The sequence below is a fragment of the Electrophorus electricus genome, chromosome 5, assembly GCF_013358815.1.
Source record: "Electrophorus electricus isolate fEleEle1 chromosome 5, fEleEle1.pri, whole genome shotgun sequence".
NCBI lineage: Eukaryota > Metazoa > Chordata > Actinopteri > Gymnotiformes > Gymnotidae > Electrophorus > Electrophorus electricus.
Window position 1 is genome coordinate 9,539,321 of NC_049539.1, and position 15,812 is coordinate 9,555,132.

At 42.1% G+C, this 15,812-nt stretch overlaps 1 protein-coding gene across 1 annotated transcript; it reads left to right on the forward strand.

Moving 5' to 3' along the window:
- The first annotated feature begins 6,694 nt into the window (after window positions 1-6,694).
- Window positions 6,695-13,989, forward strand: ythdf3 (YTH N(6)-methyladenosine RNA binding protein 3). Its single transcript, XM_027004415.2, has 5 exons — window positions 6,695-7,031; window positions 7,585-7,609; window positions 8,118-8,197; window positions 8,428-10,083; window positions 12,882-13,989. The coding sequence occupies exons 1-5, from the start codon at window positions 7,008-7,010 to the stop codon at window positions 12,903-12,905; spliced, it is 1,809 nt and encodes a 602-aa protein (XP_026860216.2). The 5' UTR covers window positions 6,695-7,007; the 3' UTR covers window positions 12,906-13,989.
- Window positions 13,990-15,812: the final 1,823 nt, after the last annotated feature.

The following is a 15,812-nucleotide window of genomic DNA, read 5'->3' on the forward strand; positions in this document are numbered from 1 at the left end:
TCTCAAGCAGAACGGTCTCACTTCCGTTTTCCCAATATGGCGTCACATATAGGCTTATCTACCTGTCAGGCAGAGAAGTCACCCCTGCGTCACCTTCAGAGGGCGGGACACAGACTGTGGCACACAAACTAGACAGGTGAGGGCGGAGGTCCGTGCGTGCCGAGTCACCCACTAGTTGTGGGTGGTTTTATGCCAGTTACAAAGCCGATGTTTTACCATGACTCATAACATATTTTTATAATTGTGACTACATTCTCGTTCTGGTCAATCACAGACTCGTAAAGTAGCCTAGCCTTTTTTTTTTTTTTTTTAAACCATGTGATACTATTTCAGAAATGTTAAATGAATAGCCTAATTTTCACCAACTGCATGACAGGGATACGTTGACGGTAGCTTTAGACAAATAGGTGTCATAAATGATTATTGCGACACCTACCGACAACAAACTCGGCATTGTTCTTAACAGCAACACTGGTACTTAAAAACAACAAAACCAGTGACAAGTAAGAGCAATGTTTATTAAGGTCCTGCCCCAATCCTTTTCCTAAGAAGAAAAGAATTCCACATTTTTGTGATGTCGAAATGTGAACAACTGGAGCATAAGTGTGATAAACTTTTATACAAGTTAACATCACTAAGACAAAGTGTTTTCCCCCTAACTTCAAAATTTCTAATATGCAAAAAATAATTTATGCTTAATCTCAGCAAACAGTGAGACACTATCCAATTTGCTTCTCCACTTTTCGGGCATCTTGTGATTGGTTTATGTGTGAAAAGTCACAGGATTATAGTGGAACATAGTTAATAGCCTACACAAAAGTGTGGTATGGAGCATAATTTTGAGAGTTGCACATCAAACACTCCTAGGAGGTGTTCCTGAGCACCCCTGACTGTGGAAAGAAATGGGACATTCTGCAGCCTTTCACCCCTAAGCAGGCTAATGCAAATAAGGGCTGTGAGTGACAGGAATGGGCCATTGCCTAAGACTCACTTGTACAAGCCGTCTTAGCTTGCCATCACACAACCTACTGAATTTGCTGAGCTGATGCATATTGTGCGGAATGTGCAAAGTGTTACTGTTTTGTGGCATTGTACTGAGGATGTTTTTGTTTTTAAATGTAAAATTTGCACTGAATAAGAAAAACACTTTATTCTTGCTTTTAAAATGCTTTGAAAATAATAAAGCCACAATAATAAACAAACAAATCATATCCTGGCTTCCGGCTGAAAGGCATTGTATAAGGTGATAATGTCTTCCAGACCAAATCTAATAATATTCGTGTAAACTTCTAACCCAAGACCACAACAAACCAGGATAATTTGTAAACATCAAGTCGCTGCTACCAAAAACAGAATCCATTTAGGCATATTTTCCCTTCATAGCCTTTTAAGAAAATAAACACTGAGCAGCAGACCAGACATTATTGAGAAGCAGACATAGATATTTATAATATTAAAAGTCTCACATTTTTATTTAAAATGTCTCTTGTTGGTCTCAGAGAAAAATAAACATTGTGACAGCCAAATGTTTTCAAAAACATGTAATTCTTGGCTTTCTACGTGATATGTCTGGGATTTATGTGTTTGCAGTTAGGTCACATAAATAAGGCACCCGAGATGTTCAATCTCTTAAGGATAGGAATGGGTTGTTAGCGCCAAGGTGCATTGTAGCAAGAATCACCCATGGAGAGAGTGAAGACAGCTTGTGATGTTTAGCTGATGGACTTGAGTTTTGACCAGGGTTTGGTGCCATGCAGTTCCGTGGGTGGCTCACTGTAGAAGAACTGATTGCACGTTTTTTCAGCAGGGGGTCTGGGTGAGCCATGGCGAAATGGGCTGCCTCTTCAATCCCATTATGGCTCTCTAAATGGCCATGGTCCTGCTGGTCATATGTGGAGCATGGAGACAGGGTCACTCCATGCTCCCTTCCTGGATCTCCTGACTTGTCCAATAATTGGTGGAAAAAAGTATGAGTTAGTGGTAATACGGCACCTAACTAAAACTGGGAAGGATAATGAAGGGTTAAAAAATAAGGATAAGATCAGGGAGGAGGGAAGGGGGATAGCAACAGCAGATGCATGGAGAAATCTACCCCCCCCCCCCCATCAAATCACCCAATCAATTCCATTAACTCTATATATAGGGACAAGCTATTTCCCATCCATGGGAAAATTTGGTTTCCTTAAAAACCATTACACATATAGCTTCTACAATTTGAAATGCTATGGGGTTTTGGTCTATGAGGGCTATCATTAAGTCTTTCCATCTGTTAGCCATGCATCATAACTGAATCTCTCAGTGCACTTGGATGTAACCAGTACAACAGACCAATGATATCACTTCATGGAAAAGCAATAGTGAGCACATTAAAATTCCTTCAGTCGATGAATATGATCAACAGGGCTCGAAATATCAGACACAGATAAGCATTAGCATCTGCTGTTTATTCCCACTTCCACCTGTCAGTGTCTTCTGCATATTTTAGCTGTTTGCCATTCATTTGAGGTCTCAGTAATGTGTTATGCCACCAGTATACAGGCCAACATTTTTCAATACACTTATCACAATTACCACTTTTAATGTAATGAATTTTCAATGCACACTATCATTATGGCGTAAAACAATTTTATTGTAAATGCAGCAAATGTTCCACATCGCATTTGTGAATGTCCAAGTCAAATGATTAACTATGTATGTATGCACAATACCCTCATTCCTGGAATGAAGTCAGCTCTCTTGTAGTAGTTGATGCTGGCCAAGACTGCTCCAATTAAGTCCCGATAATATATTTATTGTCCTCATAGGCGAAGATACACAGTTCTGCACACCGGGCACCATGTTTAAGGCCTCAAATATCTGACCCTGGCAGCCACACAAAGGGTGTGGTTTACAAAAGAATGACCTGTGTCACCTCCCACCACTACAGAAGACATTTCTGCAAGGAGTACCTCACCTCGTTAGTGGCTTGATCTCCAAACTGTGTGACACACACCTGATTGTTGCTTTGGTACCAGTGGGCAAGAACCACTCTGGCACAGACCGGAATCTTGTACGTGACAATATTTACGTCACCGGTGAAATGCTTACTGTTCAGCAAAATACTTTTTTTGGGGGCTATTCTACCCCCTTGAATTGAGAGTAGCCCTGAAACTCAAAATCAGTTTATGATGTCATAGACGAAATTCTACTTCCACTTTGTGCGAATGACTAGTGGCACAAGTTTACTAGCACGAGTCACACAAAAGCAGCCTGTGACGAACCAGGTGACCAACCTGTGAGCTCAAGCAGGATCTCCTTCACAGTCACATCACTGGTGTAGGTAACTATAAGCTCAGAAGGCTGCAATTAGCTGGTCTCTGGAGGTGATAAACTACTAGCCTCAATGGCTGCTGCACAGGCCTTCTGAATGTAAACCAGCCAGTCCATAGAGTGTATCTGAGAGAATCTCACCAAGTAAATTTAAATTAATGACATATTAGAATTTAATCAAATAAATGAATATTGTATATATTATTTATTGTCTGTCTATAGGTATTTGTATCATTTATGTTTTATTTGGCTGCTCCTTTGGAATGAATAAACCTCCAGATCTTTAAACTTTATAGCACACAAAAAGCAACTGCAATCAAATAAATACTTGTGTAAACCTAAAATATTTTTTATCTCTTAGGTAAATTTCTTAGATAATTTGTTTCCTTATACATACTGCATCACAGAGTATTGTAAACCCTTGACTTAGTACACCTTGACTTAGTTCATAACGTATCTTAAATCCCAGGTGCTCATCTGTCTGTAAAGCAGGTGATGGAAGCCTCGGATGATCCTCTGCTTGTTCAGATGGTTTGCCTTCGGTTTCATGTGTATGATGGTCGGCATGGCAACGATAACGCCTCAGCCCTTGCTCTCTGGTCAACACTGCCTGTGTGGGTGGACCAGAAGGTGCCCCTTGCATGTTTTGAGGAGATGAACACACTGTGACGTGGTGACAGTAATGGCAGTTGAAACACTTATAGTGACAGGGATAAGTAAAATAAATAAAACTTGTGGTGTGTCTTCCACAAATCCAGACACTTAGCTGAGGTATAATTTAAACTGGTTTTCTGTAATGCATTAATTAATTGTGAGTTTCTGATGGCTTACAAATCACACATAGTATAGTAGGCCCATCTTATTTTCGGGCACAGGAATTTCAAATGTTTGTGTTTTAAATGCTTATTTTCTTGTTGTTTAATTTATTATGTATTTTTTGGTCATGCTCAGTAAATAAATGTGTATAATAAATCTGCAAATAAGGCAGGATGACTGTATACAAACCAGGATATCATTTCTGTCTTCATAACATTTTATATTATTAAACTAAGCCAGCTATGTATGATGTGGCTCACTCAATTTTATTTTTATTATCGATATGATACAATACATTGCAGATGGTAGCCATGTTGTTGTTTTTTTCTTGTCTGTGACATCGTCAGATTGAATTATTTTAGGCTTTTAACTTAATTGGTGCTATGGAGTGCTTCAGCTTTTCAGAGTTGAATTTAACACAATGGTCACATATGTTAGGTGAGGTCATAAATGAACAACTGTACATGCAGTTCTACACACCACAGAAAGCAAGAACTTGTTTAGTATAATGTTATGAAAATCATATCACTTACAAAATTTTAAAAGACTGATAAAAGTGTGAAACACCCTTTCTACTTCTACAGGTTACTAAAAGGCCCAGTGTGAACAATGAACATTAACACAGCATGAAAAACTCCCACTGCCTGCAAAGTCTCATAAAAACAAAGGCTGAATATAAGAAATGTAAATTTTTGGCAAACATGCAGAAGTGAGTGATGAAAGCACAACATAATTGCACTGCTTTATTATATTCATGCTGGGACTGAAACTGCTGAATATGAAGGTATATAAGGAGACCAGATGAAACGGGAGGATTGGTTCTCAGATAAAGATGTTAGAAGATTTCTCTGGTACTGAATGACAAGGGATACTGAGATTGTTAGAAAACTCCCACACGGCCACCAGCAGCTGAAGAAAAACGGTGACGACTGAGAGGAGAAGATCCGTTCTATGAGGCTAGGTTAGTTGGTTTATTTTTAATTTTTTAAATTGTATTTTCTTAAATAAAATTCAAATTCAATCGGAGATTAATCTAAGCAGTGCACTTTAATTGAATTGACATTGTTAGGACACCCTGTAAAACAAAAGAGAACAAGAGAAGTCCATTGATTTTTCAAGACTAAATTAAATAAATGTTTGTGGTATTGTTTGGGTTTTGCTTAGAATACATTTGACAGCATTTTCATAGACCTGTGTACACAGCGACTAAACATCAGATGAGTCACAGCTGATGGACAGAAACCTCACTCATAACTACAGGACACTTTCAATGAAAGCAACTGTTCTGTACAGCCTAACTCAGTAATCTGACCACAAAGGTCGTGAAGGTGTTAGCTTTTCGGTGAACTTTACCAAATATTTCACAACTAGCTAACGCTAGCTGGGTCGCTTACTAGCTAGTAGCACAGAGAACTAGCTCACACTCGCGATACTATATAAGACACAAGGTTGGGCTAAAAAAAGTATACAATCTATGGTTAACCTTGGCTCCTAGTTAGCTACTAGCTAATGTCAACGAGAACGTAAGTAGTTAGCCTCACTGGCTAATGTTAGTAGGGAACATTACTGTGTCTGTAAACATGTTTGCCGAAGCAGATGAAACAAACAGCAATATACATACATTTTACTGTCTCAGTCTCTTACACTAAAACGAATGTAATCGTTTAGAACTGATTTTTTTTAAGGGCCAGAGAACTACACGGTAAAGGTTCCGTAACCGATCTGCGTCTTGACACCTGCCACCTTTCCCATTTGTTTTCGATCCTGAAACGATGATCAAAATCATACCCCCATCTACTGGCTGTGACGGAAAGTTTCATAATAGTAACATTTCCCTCAATAACCCAATCAAGCACTGCATGACACCATAATAAACATTTATGGAAATTGCATGTATGTTGACACACTACAGTTAAACTAAACAATAGTAATGTTTTTCTTGTAAACAGTTAAAAATATGTTGGTTTTTGTTTGCAATCCAATTTTTTGGTTTTAATCTTTCATGGGATAGCAAAATATTAATGACAGGATATAAAGTAGTCAATAAGTAAAATCTAGCTATATTTAAGCAAAACCTTTCAATGCGTCTGACCGTCAGTACGCCCAAAAGTCATAACAGTAACTGTCTTGCAAAGTAATATCTTACTAATGATATATATAATTGGAATCTTTGATAATGTCAAAACACACAACATAGCAAAGTTTAATAGTAAATGTATGACATCTCTCTTGCAGTAGGCTACAGCGTGGGGGTGTTATTCGATCCCAGACTGAGAATCACTGATTTAGTGTGCAGTGGACTATTTCTAGAAGAGATCGATATACAGCGTTTCTACACATTACAAAAACATTATCATACTTTCTCGTGAAAAATAAAGATGAGCTTTGTTTTATTTCAATCGCTTGTCATTTCTACCTTAAAATAAGCGTCTCAGCATCGATGATTTATACGAGTGTGGATGGCAGCGGGGAGCATTAACGCGATTATGGAACGACACCAACGCGTGCACTTTTTATTTTTTTCATCGCTCTTACGTCACGCATCACTAGCGGAAGGTCAGCGCACAAACGGAAGTGAGAGTAATAACCCATCCGCCATTGTGGAACAGAGTAGGGGGAATTCTGATTAGACGTTATAGAGCGTGAATGTTTCGGAGTAACTTAAGTAGCATTTGCCACCGAGGACATCTTCAGCAGGTTGACATTCGCCGCCTGTGACGATTGCACCCGAGTGTTTGAGAGGGAAACAACAGCGTGTATAAATCCAGCGAGATTGATTTAACCCGAAAGGAAAGGAAAAATAACGTTAAGCTACTAGCAGACGGCAGTGGCAGGAGAGACCGTGGACAGTAAGAACAGCTACCAGTCAGGGCTCCTGGAGGATGTCTGCGACAACTGTCGATCAGGTACACGACACTGACCGCTTTCCACTGCCTAAAATATTGCAGCGGGTTGGATTTTCCAGTCATTTCGTCCTGCAGTTAGTTATACAGCTAACTGGCTAGCTCGTTAGCAAGTCATGTCGTTTTATATGCAGAAGACTCTCATACTTGGTGGCTACAAACGGCTAACAAGCCACTGAGCTAACCTAGCTATCCGGATAGCTACCCTAGCTAGCTAGCCCACTAGCCGATGGTTGTTGTTAGGCCGAATCATTTGCCATACATCCCAGGTCAAATCATGCAGACACTTCGCCCACCTTTTACGGAATTGCCTATTTTGTGTGTAAGCGCGGACCTGTTGTTCGTGAGATCTGTATCACTTCTGACAAGCAGAATCTGGCAGGGAGCACCGTTAGTCTAACGTTGCTGCAAACTGGGCCTCAGTTCTAACGTAAACATTTGGTCGAGCAACTCTTGCCTGCAAATTCAGTTCTTAATGTTTGTGATGTTTCGATTTCATTTTGCGATTTCTCTCTCTCACTGTCGTTTTTTACACGGACTTCCCATACGGTAACAGAGACCTAAAGGACAAGGAAATAAAGGTACGTCACCTGTTGGAATTGCGATCTGACTACTGTATTTTGCAGGCACATTGGATATTCCCCACGGACACAGCAGAAGTGTACCTGTTAACATTTGTGATTTGGCAGGTCCTTTGTATGATATTCTCTCTGAATTCTGAAGGCCTTAAACTGAAGTCGAGTTTCTATTCCTTTAAAGTTTACACATTTTAAGAACATACAAATTTACCATAAACGTTTAAAAGTTTTGTTTGTCTAGTTGCATGCTTTTTCTCATATTGATTTTTAAAAAAATAACTTATGTTTTGGAAAACCTGTTTGAGTTCTTTTTCAGTGCTAAGTCACATCCTGGTAATATGGTTTTGCAATAACATGCAAAAACAGGTAGTCTTAACTGTTTGTGTATTATGTTATATAGCTGTAATTAGGCAAAGCTTTTTATTGATCTGTAGCTTACCAGGTAGTAAACAAATGCAAATGAGGTGAAAAGCTATTAATGCTTGTTCAAATCTTTCTATGGTTATTTTAGTGCAAAACGGTTCAATGCATCAGAAGGATGCAGTAAATGATGACGACTTTGAGAATTACTTAAGCAGCCAGACAAATCAGGTGAGCCAAGTAACAAGTCTTATTAAAAAATTTTAGCAACTAGTTATAATGCTCCAAAACACTACATTTATGTGATTACAATATGTTGTTAGTTGCCTCCATGACCCTGCTGTTAAAAATGCCGGCTCCCTGGGGTATTTTCTGTAAAGCCTCTTTAGGACCCTTACTTAATATTTTGTGACTGACCTTTCATTAAGATAAAATTAATTTTTAAATTGCTTCCCATACAGAGTAATAGCTACCCACCAATGTCTGACCCCTACATGCCCAGCTACTATGCCCCGTCCATTGGATTCCCTTACTCTCTGGGTGAAGCTGCTTGGTCTACTGCAGGAGATCCCCCTATGCCCTACTTGACCACCTATGGACAGATGAGCAATGGTGAGCACCACTTCATCCCTGATGGAGTTTTCAGCCAGCCCGGAGCTCTAGGCAACACACCTCCCTTTCTCAGCCAACATGGATTTAACTTCTTCCCCGGCAATGCAGACTTTTCAACCTGGGGCACCAGCGGCTCACAGGGACAGTCCACACAGAGTTCTGCATACAGCAGCAGCTACGGCTATGCCCCCAGCTCCCTGGGGAGGGCCATAGCAGATGGACAGGCAGGATTCGGCAGCGACACGCAGCTTAGCAAAGTTCCGGGCCTTAGCAGTATTGATCAGGGAATGGCTGGCCTCAAGCTTGGCTCCGACATGGCGGCTGTCACTAAAACCGTGGGCTCCCCTCTGGGAGGGACGGCGGGCATGAGCAGTATAGCTGCAAACAGCATGCCACCCGTCAGCTCCTCTGCCCCCAAGCCCACGTCATGGGCGGCGATTGCTAGGAAACCTGCTAAACCTCAGCCCAAGCTAAAGCCTAAAGCCAACCCAGGCATGGGAGGCGGCACTGCGATTCCTCCGCCACCCATCAAGCATAACATGAACATTGGCACCTGGGATGACAAAGGTTCCATCACAAAGCCTCCCCTTGCTCAGCAGATGCTGCCCCCTCAGCCACTGGTGCAGCAGCAGCTCCTGGCCCAGCCACAGCCCCTCCTGCAGAGCACCTTGCCTCCACAACCCCAACATCAGCAGCTCCAGCTGCAGTCCCCTCAGCCCCCTCAGCAACTGCCCCCAGGTCCCCCTCACCCTCTCCAACACCACCCCTCTCAGCCTGCCCCACCCCAGCCCCAGCATCCCCACCCACAGCAGAGCATCCCGCCTCAGAACCGCTGGGTGGCTCCCAGGAATCGGGCCGCAACCTTCAGTGGGGCAGAGAGCTTTGGCCTGGGTCTGGCCGGAGCCCCACTTGGCACCTCACCCTCATCTGGTGCTGGCGAGGCCCACCCTGTGCTGGAGAAGCTCAAAGCTCTCAACAACTACAACCCCAAAGACTTTGACTGGAACTTGAAGAATGGACGGGTGTTTATCATCAAGAGCTACTCAGAGGATGATATCCACCGCTCCATCAAGTACTCCATCTGGTGCAGCACGGAGCACGGCAACAAGCGTCTGGATGCGGCATACCGCTCGCTGGCGGCCAAGGGCCCACTCTACCTACTCTTCAGCGTCAACGGCAGTGGGCACTTCTGTGGCGTGGCTGAGATGAAGTCTGCCGTGGACTACAATGCCTATGCCGGTGTCTGGTCTCAGGACAAGTGGAAGGGCAAGTTTGAGGTGAAGTGGATCTTCGTCAAAGATGTGCCCAACAACCAACTGCGGCACATCCGCCTGGAGAACAATGACAACAAGCCCGTCACCAATTCCAGGGACACTCAGGAGGTGCCCCTGGAGAAGGCCAAGCAAGTGCTCAAAATTATCGCCACTTTCAAGCATACCACCTCGATCTTTGACGATTTTGCACATTATGAGAAGCGTCAGGAGGAGGAGGAAGCCATGCGCAGGGTAAGCGCGGCTTTCCCGCACACCGCACAGTAGCCGAGCGCAAGTGCCGTGTCCTTAGGTCGCTCGAGCCTTGCGGGAATAGAATGCTGTCCGCACGTCTATTCATTTCAAAGTGAGGGCATTTAACAGTGCATAAATTTTCAAGCAGTTAGTTTTTGTTTGTTTTTGTTTGTTTGTTTGTTTTTTTTGTTTTGTTTTTTGTTACATGTGCTTCAAACAAAGTAAACATGGCAAATTTAAAATTGCACCTGTGTTAAGGAAGACGGAGGATGTGAAATGATGGCAAATCTAAAATGTGTTTGTGTACTCAGGTGTCTGGAACTTAATATGCGTTACTTGTCCTCTGTATTTTAAGCATCTTCTTGGCAATGGTTTCACAGAATGGTAATTATAAAGGAAAAAAGAAGGTTGCGGATGGTGAGGAAAAAAGGCTTTAACCTCATAGCATAACACCAAAGGACTGACTAGAGACTCGACTCCAAAGGAGTTTAAACAGCAAGCAGATGTCCCATTGATAGATGGTAGACTGACACAATTTCCTGCCCACACGACTCAAATTATTAATAACCTTACCCGTTACCTCAACATCAGCTGCTTTTCATCTCCATTTGGGTCTTATGATGGCAGATGCACTTTCTAATATGTTAGCCTGCATTTCATATGGTTGACAGCAGGTTAAGTTATACTTAATGAGTGACAGCCAGCAGTATCACAGTACACTCCTGTGTACTTGGACGGGTAGTGCAAGTTCCATCATCCAAGATTGAGATGGAATATTATTTCTTTGGAGCTCTTGTTATAGCCTACTGAAAAAGTGGCAATATGTAATCTGTGGTAAAGGCAACACGAACATCTAATTTTTCTCAACTGGAGGACAGCACCTTGGAGAATTGGGTTCTGCTGACAGCCTGATGTACATCTCCAGTACATTTGGATTAACAATTTGACCTGGATTGCATGGACATTAATGAATTAAAATATTAAAGTACACCCATTCTCCCCCCGCTCCCCTTGCACATGAAAGATTTATGGAGTCTACCCCAAAAACATGAATTAGGATGGAAACGTATTTAATAAACCATACTTAATCAGTGAAAATGTTTCATTGATCAATATTATTTTTAAAACGGTTCAATTGCAGTGGCATGGTGTTGTTCCTGGATAATGTGCAAGCTTGCCCCTTACTCTGTTTCTTCTGTAACACAGTAAGGGGTTTTGCTGTGAATGCACACAATGGTTAATCTAAATGTTTGGCCTGTTGGCACAGGGCATCTCATGGTTGCTGGACCATGATTTGGTTCAAATATACACAAATGTTTAATGCACAATAGAGCGTAATGTAAATTTGTTATTTGCAGAGGACATTCTCACTCATTAGCTGTAATCTCAGTTGCTTGGATGTTAAATGGCTTGTTTTCAGTTGTGTGGCTTCTTCCACAAAAGTTCTATTGTGTCTAGGCCTTTTTTTAGATCCTGTCACTAGAAAACCACTATTTGCCCAATAAACCAAATTGTATGGGGCAGAAATGCTTTCTGTTGTTTGACAATTACAGCATAATTTAAGAGACATTTGTGGCTTATTGCAGTTTTTTTTGAAAACCTGTATTAAGAATGGCCCTGGCAGCAGAACGGTGGTCAGCCCGGCATAGGCCAGCTGGAGGCGGACATGACTGCTGTTACAGTTCACATTCCATGCATTCCTGTTCCCAGACAAAGCTAAAGCGGGATCTGCTTTTGCTTTGTACGTGAGGGATTTGCCCAGCGGCTGAGTATGCTTTGAAAACACCTTTCTTCCGAGAGCATCAGGCGGGCGGGGGGGCGGGTATGGTCTAAAAGATGAGTATCTCGGTGCTTTTAAATGAGAAGTCCAAACGAGAAGTCCAAGTATCAGCCTCACAGTGGGATGTGTGGAGTTGGGTGATTGGTGTTTGCATCACGAAATGTAGAATACGGAACCGAGGATGGAATTGGCTGTAGTGAAATAAACTGCAGGCTGTAGGATGCGAGCAGAGGGGACCGTCTCCTGCCGTCTGCCGAGTCGGCCTTGACCTGCAGGCTATCGAGCGCGCTGCCAAGTCGGTTCATTTGCACCATGTTACTCGCTCATGAATATTTCAAGAAGGCATAACGGGGAAGGCCTGAAGCTTGGCTGTCGGAGAGCGCTGACGGGATTTATTCCCGATGGTGCAGCTTCATCACATGCTGTGTTGGTGACCTGCAGTGACACACATGAACAACCACCGTGACACGCTGCCTAGCTTAATCGCACAGCATCGCTTCTTGCTTCTTCGGATGTGTCAGAAATGGTCACAGGTTGAACGGATGCAGAAGTGCCCCTGAAGAGCCAGGGGCCACTTGCAGGTGCACGGTATGGGCAGAAAATGAGCTGACTCGCAGCACACAATGGCTTTCGCGGGGGACACCATCCTAATTGGTGCCTTCACAGCCACCAGGCTAGTATAGCTGAAGGTTATTAATGGCAAAGGAACCTCTCCAGCCTCTGTCTGCTTGTTTTCTTTTCCCCAGTCATTCAGGGAGTGTTTTAGGCTGTGCTCTGCAGTCCTGGCTCGTCACACTGTGGCTGGTTAGACTATCACTTTGCCCTTGTCCCACTGGGCACTAATAATATTGCTGGCTTTTCAAAAAAAATTTTTTTAAAGGCCCTCTGTTTTACTGGGAAATGGAGTGAACATGCTGACATTAGTCTACTCTGCCTACTCCAGATCTGCTTAATACCTCCTCTGATGTGTCTCCCTAATCAGATCGTCTCATATTCTGTTTTCTTCCTTTTTTTGCAGGAGCGAACTAGAAATAAACAGTAACCTTACAGAGGTCTCCCTGCTAGAACTTCAACACTAATAATGTAGAACCTTGAATATTGCCTAACCACAGAGGAAGAAGGGGGTTCTGATATATTTTCTGCTGAAGACCATGTATGAACACTTAACACGACTATGGACTATTGTGTCAATTTTTGATGCATTTGCCCTTATCTGAAGTCTCTCATAAAAAAAGAAAACAATTTGCTCAATTAAACTGTATCTTTAAGCACTTTCAGTCCTTTCGAAAAGCTTCTACCAATACCCTTAACTCACCGGACTTCTGTTTGGTATGAACTGACTAACCAGTGTAGTTGGTTTTGAGGATTTCACCAGACTTATTTGTAGGTTTATTGTCCTTTTTATTTTATTTGGTTTTTGGAATTCCTCACGGTTTCGACGCTTTGTCGAGTGCTCTCAGAGGAGATGAAAAAGTGTATGTAAAATGACAAATCTTTACTTGAATCTGTGTGAAGCTCTGTGAAGAGATCAGGACTGAGAGGTAGGCGAGGCGTTTGCCCTACCTGATTGAAGCCCCAGTTGGAATAATCATGGCCGTTGTTGTAGACTGAATCCCCTGCCTCTTGCCCTCCCCCTGCCCCATGTAACATCTGTTTCTGTGTACCAAAAGATAATTATGCAGCTTGCTGGATGACACCAGTTAATGCACATTTTTGTTTTGTTTGTTTTTTCTTGTAATTGTCATTCAAAAGTGCATTTTTCTAAGGGGAAACTTGCTCTGTGATGCCATACTCTCACAGCTGCCCTCTCCTCTGGAGTGTATGTACCACACTGGGAAATGGGCCTGCCCACAAGCACCCCCGCTGTCGTCCCGCCACCTGCCAGAGCCCCTCACACCCACCCATCCCTCGTCGGGGCGGAGTTTTGTCCCCATCGCAGAAGCTTATCCAGAACCATTTTCTCCTTTAGGTGACTCACTAGCTAAATAAACATTATCCATGTTTAGCGATACCATGTTTTTGAGTTTTTACTTAAATCTGAAATGTGCTGTTTCTGCCGTTTAGGGGCACCAGACATATGTTGTCCAAATTTTGTCGTATTGCATGAGAGGTTTTGTTTTGGCATTTGAAACTATATATATATTGAGCATTATTCTGAGAACATGCAAAATATGAAGTAATCTATTTAGGTCTTGATTATACTGATTGATTAAAGTAAATGCATCGCTGTGGCCTGAAGTATGGAACAGTCCAAGCGGCCACATGCTGGTGGCTCCTGGCCCGAAACACCTGTGTCCGAGACCCATCCCTTCATAAGTCCCGAGCCTCACCCACATCTGTGAGCAGTATAGCGCCGTTGTTGTCTGGTATTTCCTGTTCATTAGAAGCTGCCTTTTTCCATAGGTCCAGTAGGTGTGTGTGTCTCTCTCTCTCTCTCTCTCTCTCTCTCTCTCTCTCTCTCTCTCTCTCTCTCTCCCCCCCCCCCCCCCCCCCTGCCGTACGTTGTGCTTTGTGGATGCGGGTAAGCACTCAACCTCTGCTGAAAGTTGGAAGGGCAGCACCTCACTTCCTCGGTTGGATTCATGTTTTGGATGGAGTCGAAGGATTCAATCCCTGCAAAAAGAACCACCTCTCCCCTGTGTGGTTTGATTTGTGGCCATGTTTGTTTGGGTTTCTGTAAATCGATGCTTCGTAATGATGCTAATTGCATTATGATGTGATTAATTAATCTGATTTTAAAAATAAATATAGATTTATGGAACCAGAAAATTGTCTGAGTGCAGCAACTTCACTCATTATGCTTTCATGACCATACATTACTTTTAGCTAATATAAAGGCGTTTAATCAGTATGGTAGGTCTCCTAGTTATAAAGAATTCTAGTAACTCTAACCTTTGGATATCAATATCAGTTGCCTGCAGTGACAATCATATAATTTGTAACTGTCCCTGAATCAAAATTCCTTACCGTTTGCCAATTATTCCACGCTCAGTTTTTTGTACGGTTGAGTGCAAGTTCTGCATACAGAGTAGATCCATAACTCTTTATCTCAGTTAGTAGTGCTATTCTTTTATTTAATTGTGGAAGCCAAAATCACTAGATGGCGCCATTGCCTAATACAAGCTTATGCCCCAACAATTAGAGGACCCATTTTATGTCAGGAAAGATTCACATAGATTTTCACACATGATTTTGTATAATTATGCATTAACCACAGAACACATCATAATTAATCCCTAATTTTGCAACATTTTAGGAATAATTTGTGAGGCCAGGTGCAGAACTGTGCCGGTTTACCTATTTCATAATGGGAAGGAACTTGGCCACATTTTCCCTAATATACCCCAAACCTTGGCAAATGTATCCACTGTTGGCTAATAAATTACTTCAATAAATAAAGACTAAATCTGTTAACTCTTCTCAGTAAAAAAAAAAGTGAATCTTTTTCAAAAAGAATCTCGGTCTGCCTGATTTTTCAATTTTATCTTAGCCAAGAAAGGCATTACATTTGCATTACATTTGTAGATCTTGTGTTCACAGCCTAATGAGGCTGATGGAAAATCAGAGGATATTAGTGTGAAAACCAAGGTCTATGCCTGCTTTCCATATCTCGTGTCTATTATCCGGACAGAACCTGCAATCCTTCTGTCTCTCTCCTGGAACCTCAGTTTTAATCTGGCTGTTATAATACATGCAAGTCACTTGTTGTCCAAAAACTACCAATCAATGGTGTGTGACTGGAAGAAATCAGGTTTTTGCTCCCAGTTTTTTTGGACGAGTCTGAATGACACTTTTATCGATAATGGCTCTTAATAGACTTCACAAAACCATCTCCAAATGATTGGCCTTACTCACGGTCATGAAAAGGACTAAGACAAAATATGCAAATAGAGATATGTTTACTTGCTTTCCCTTCCTAGTTTTGAGTGCATGAGCTCCTAGCACTAGC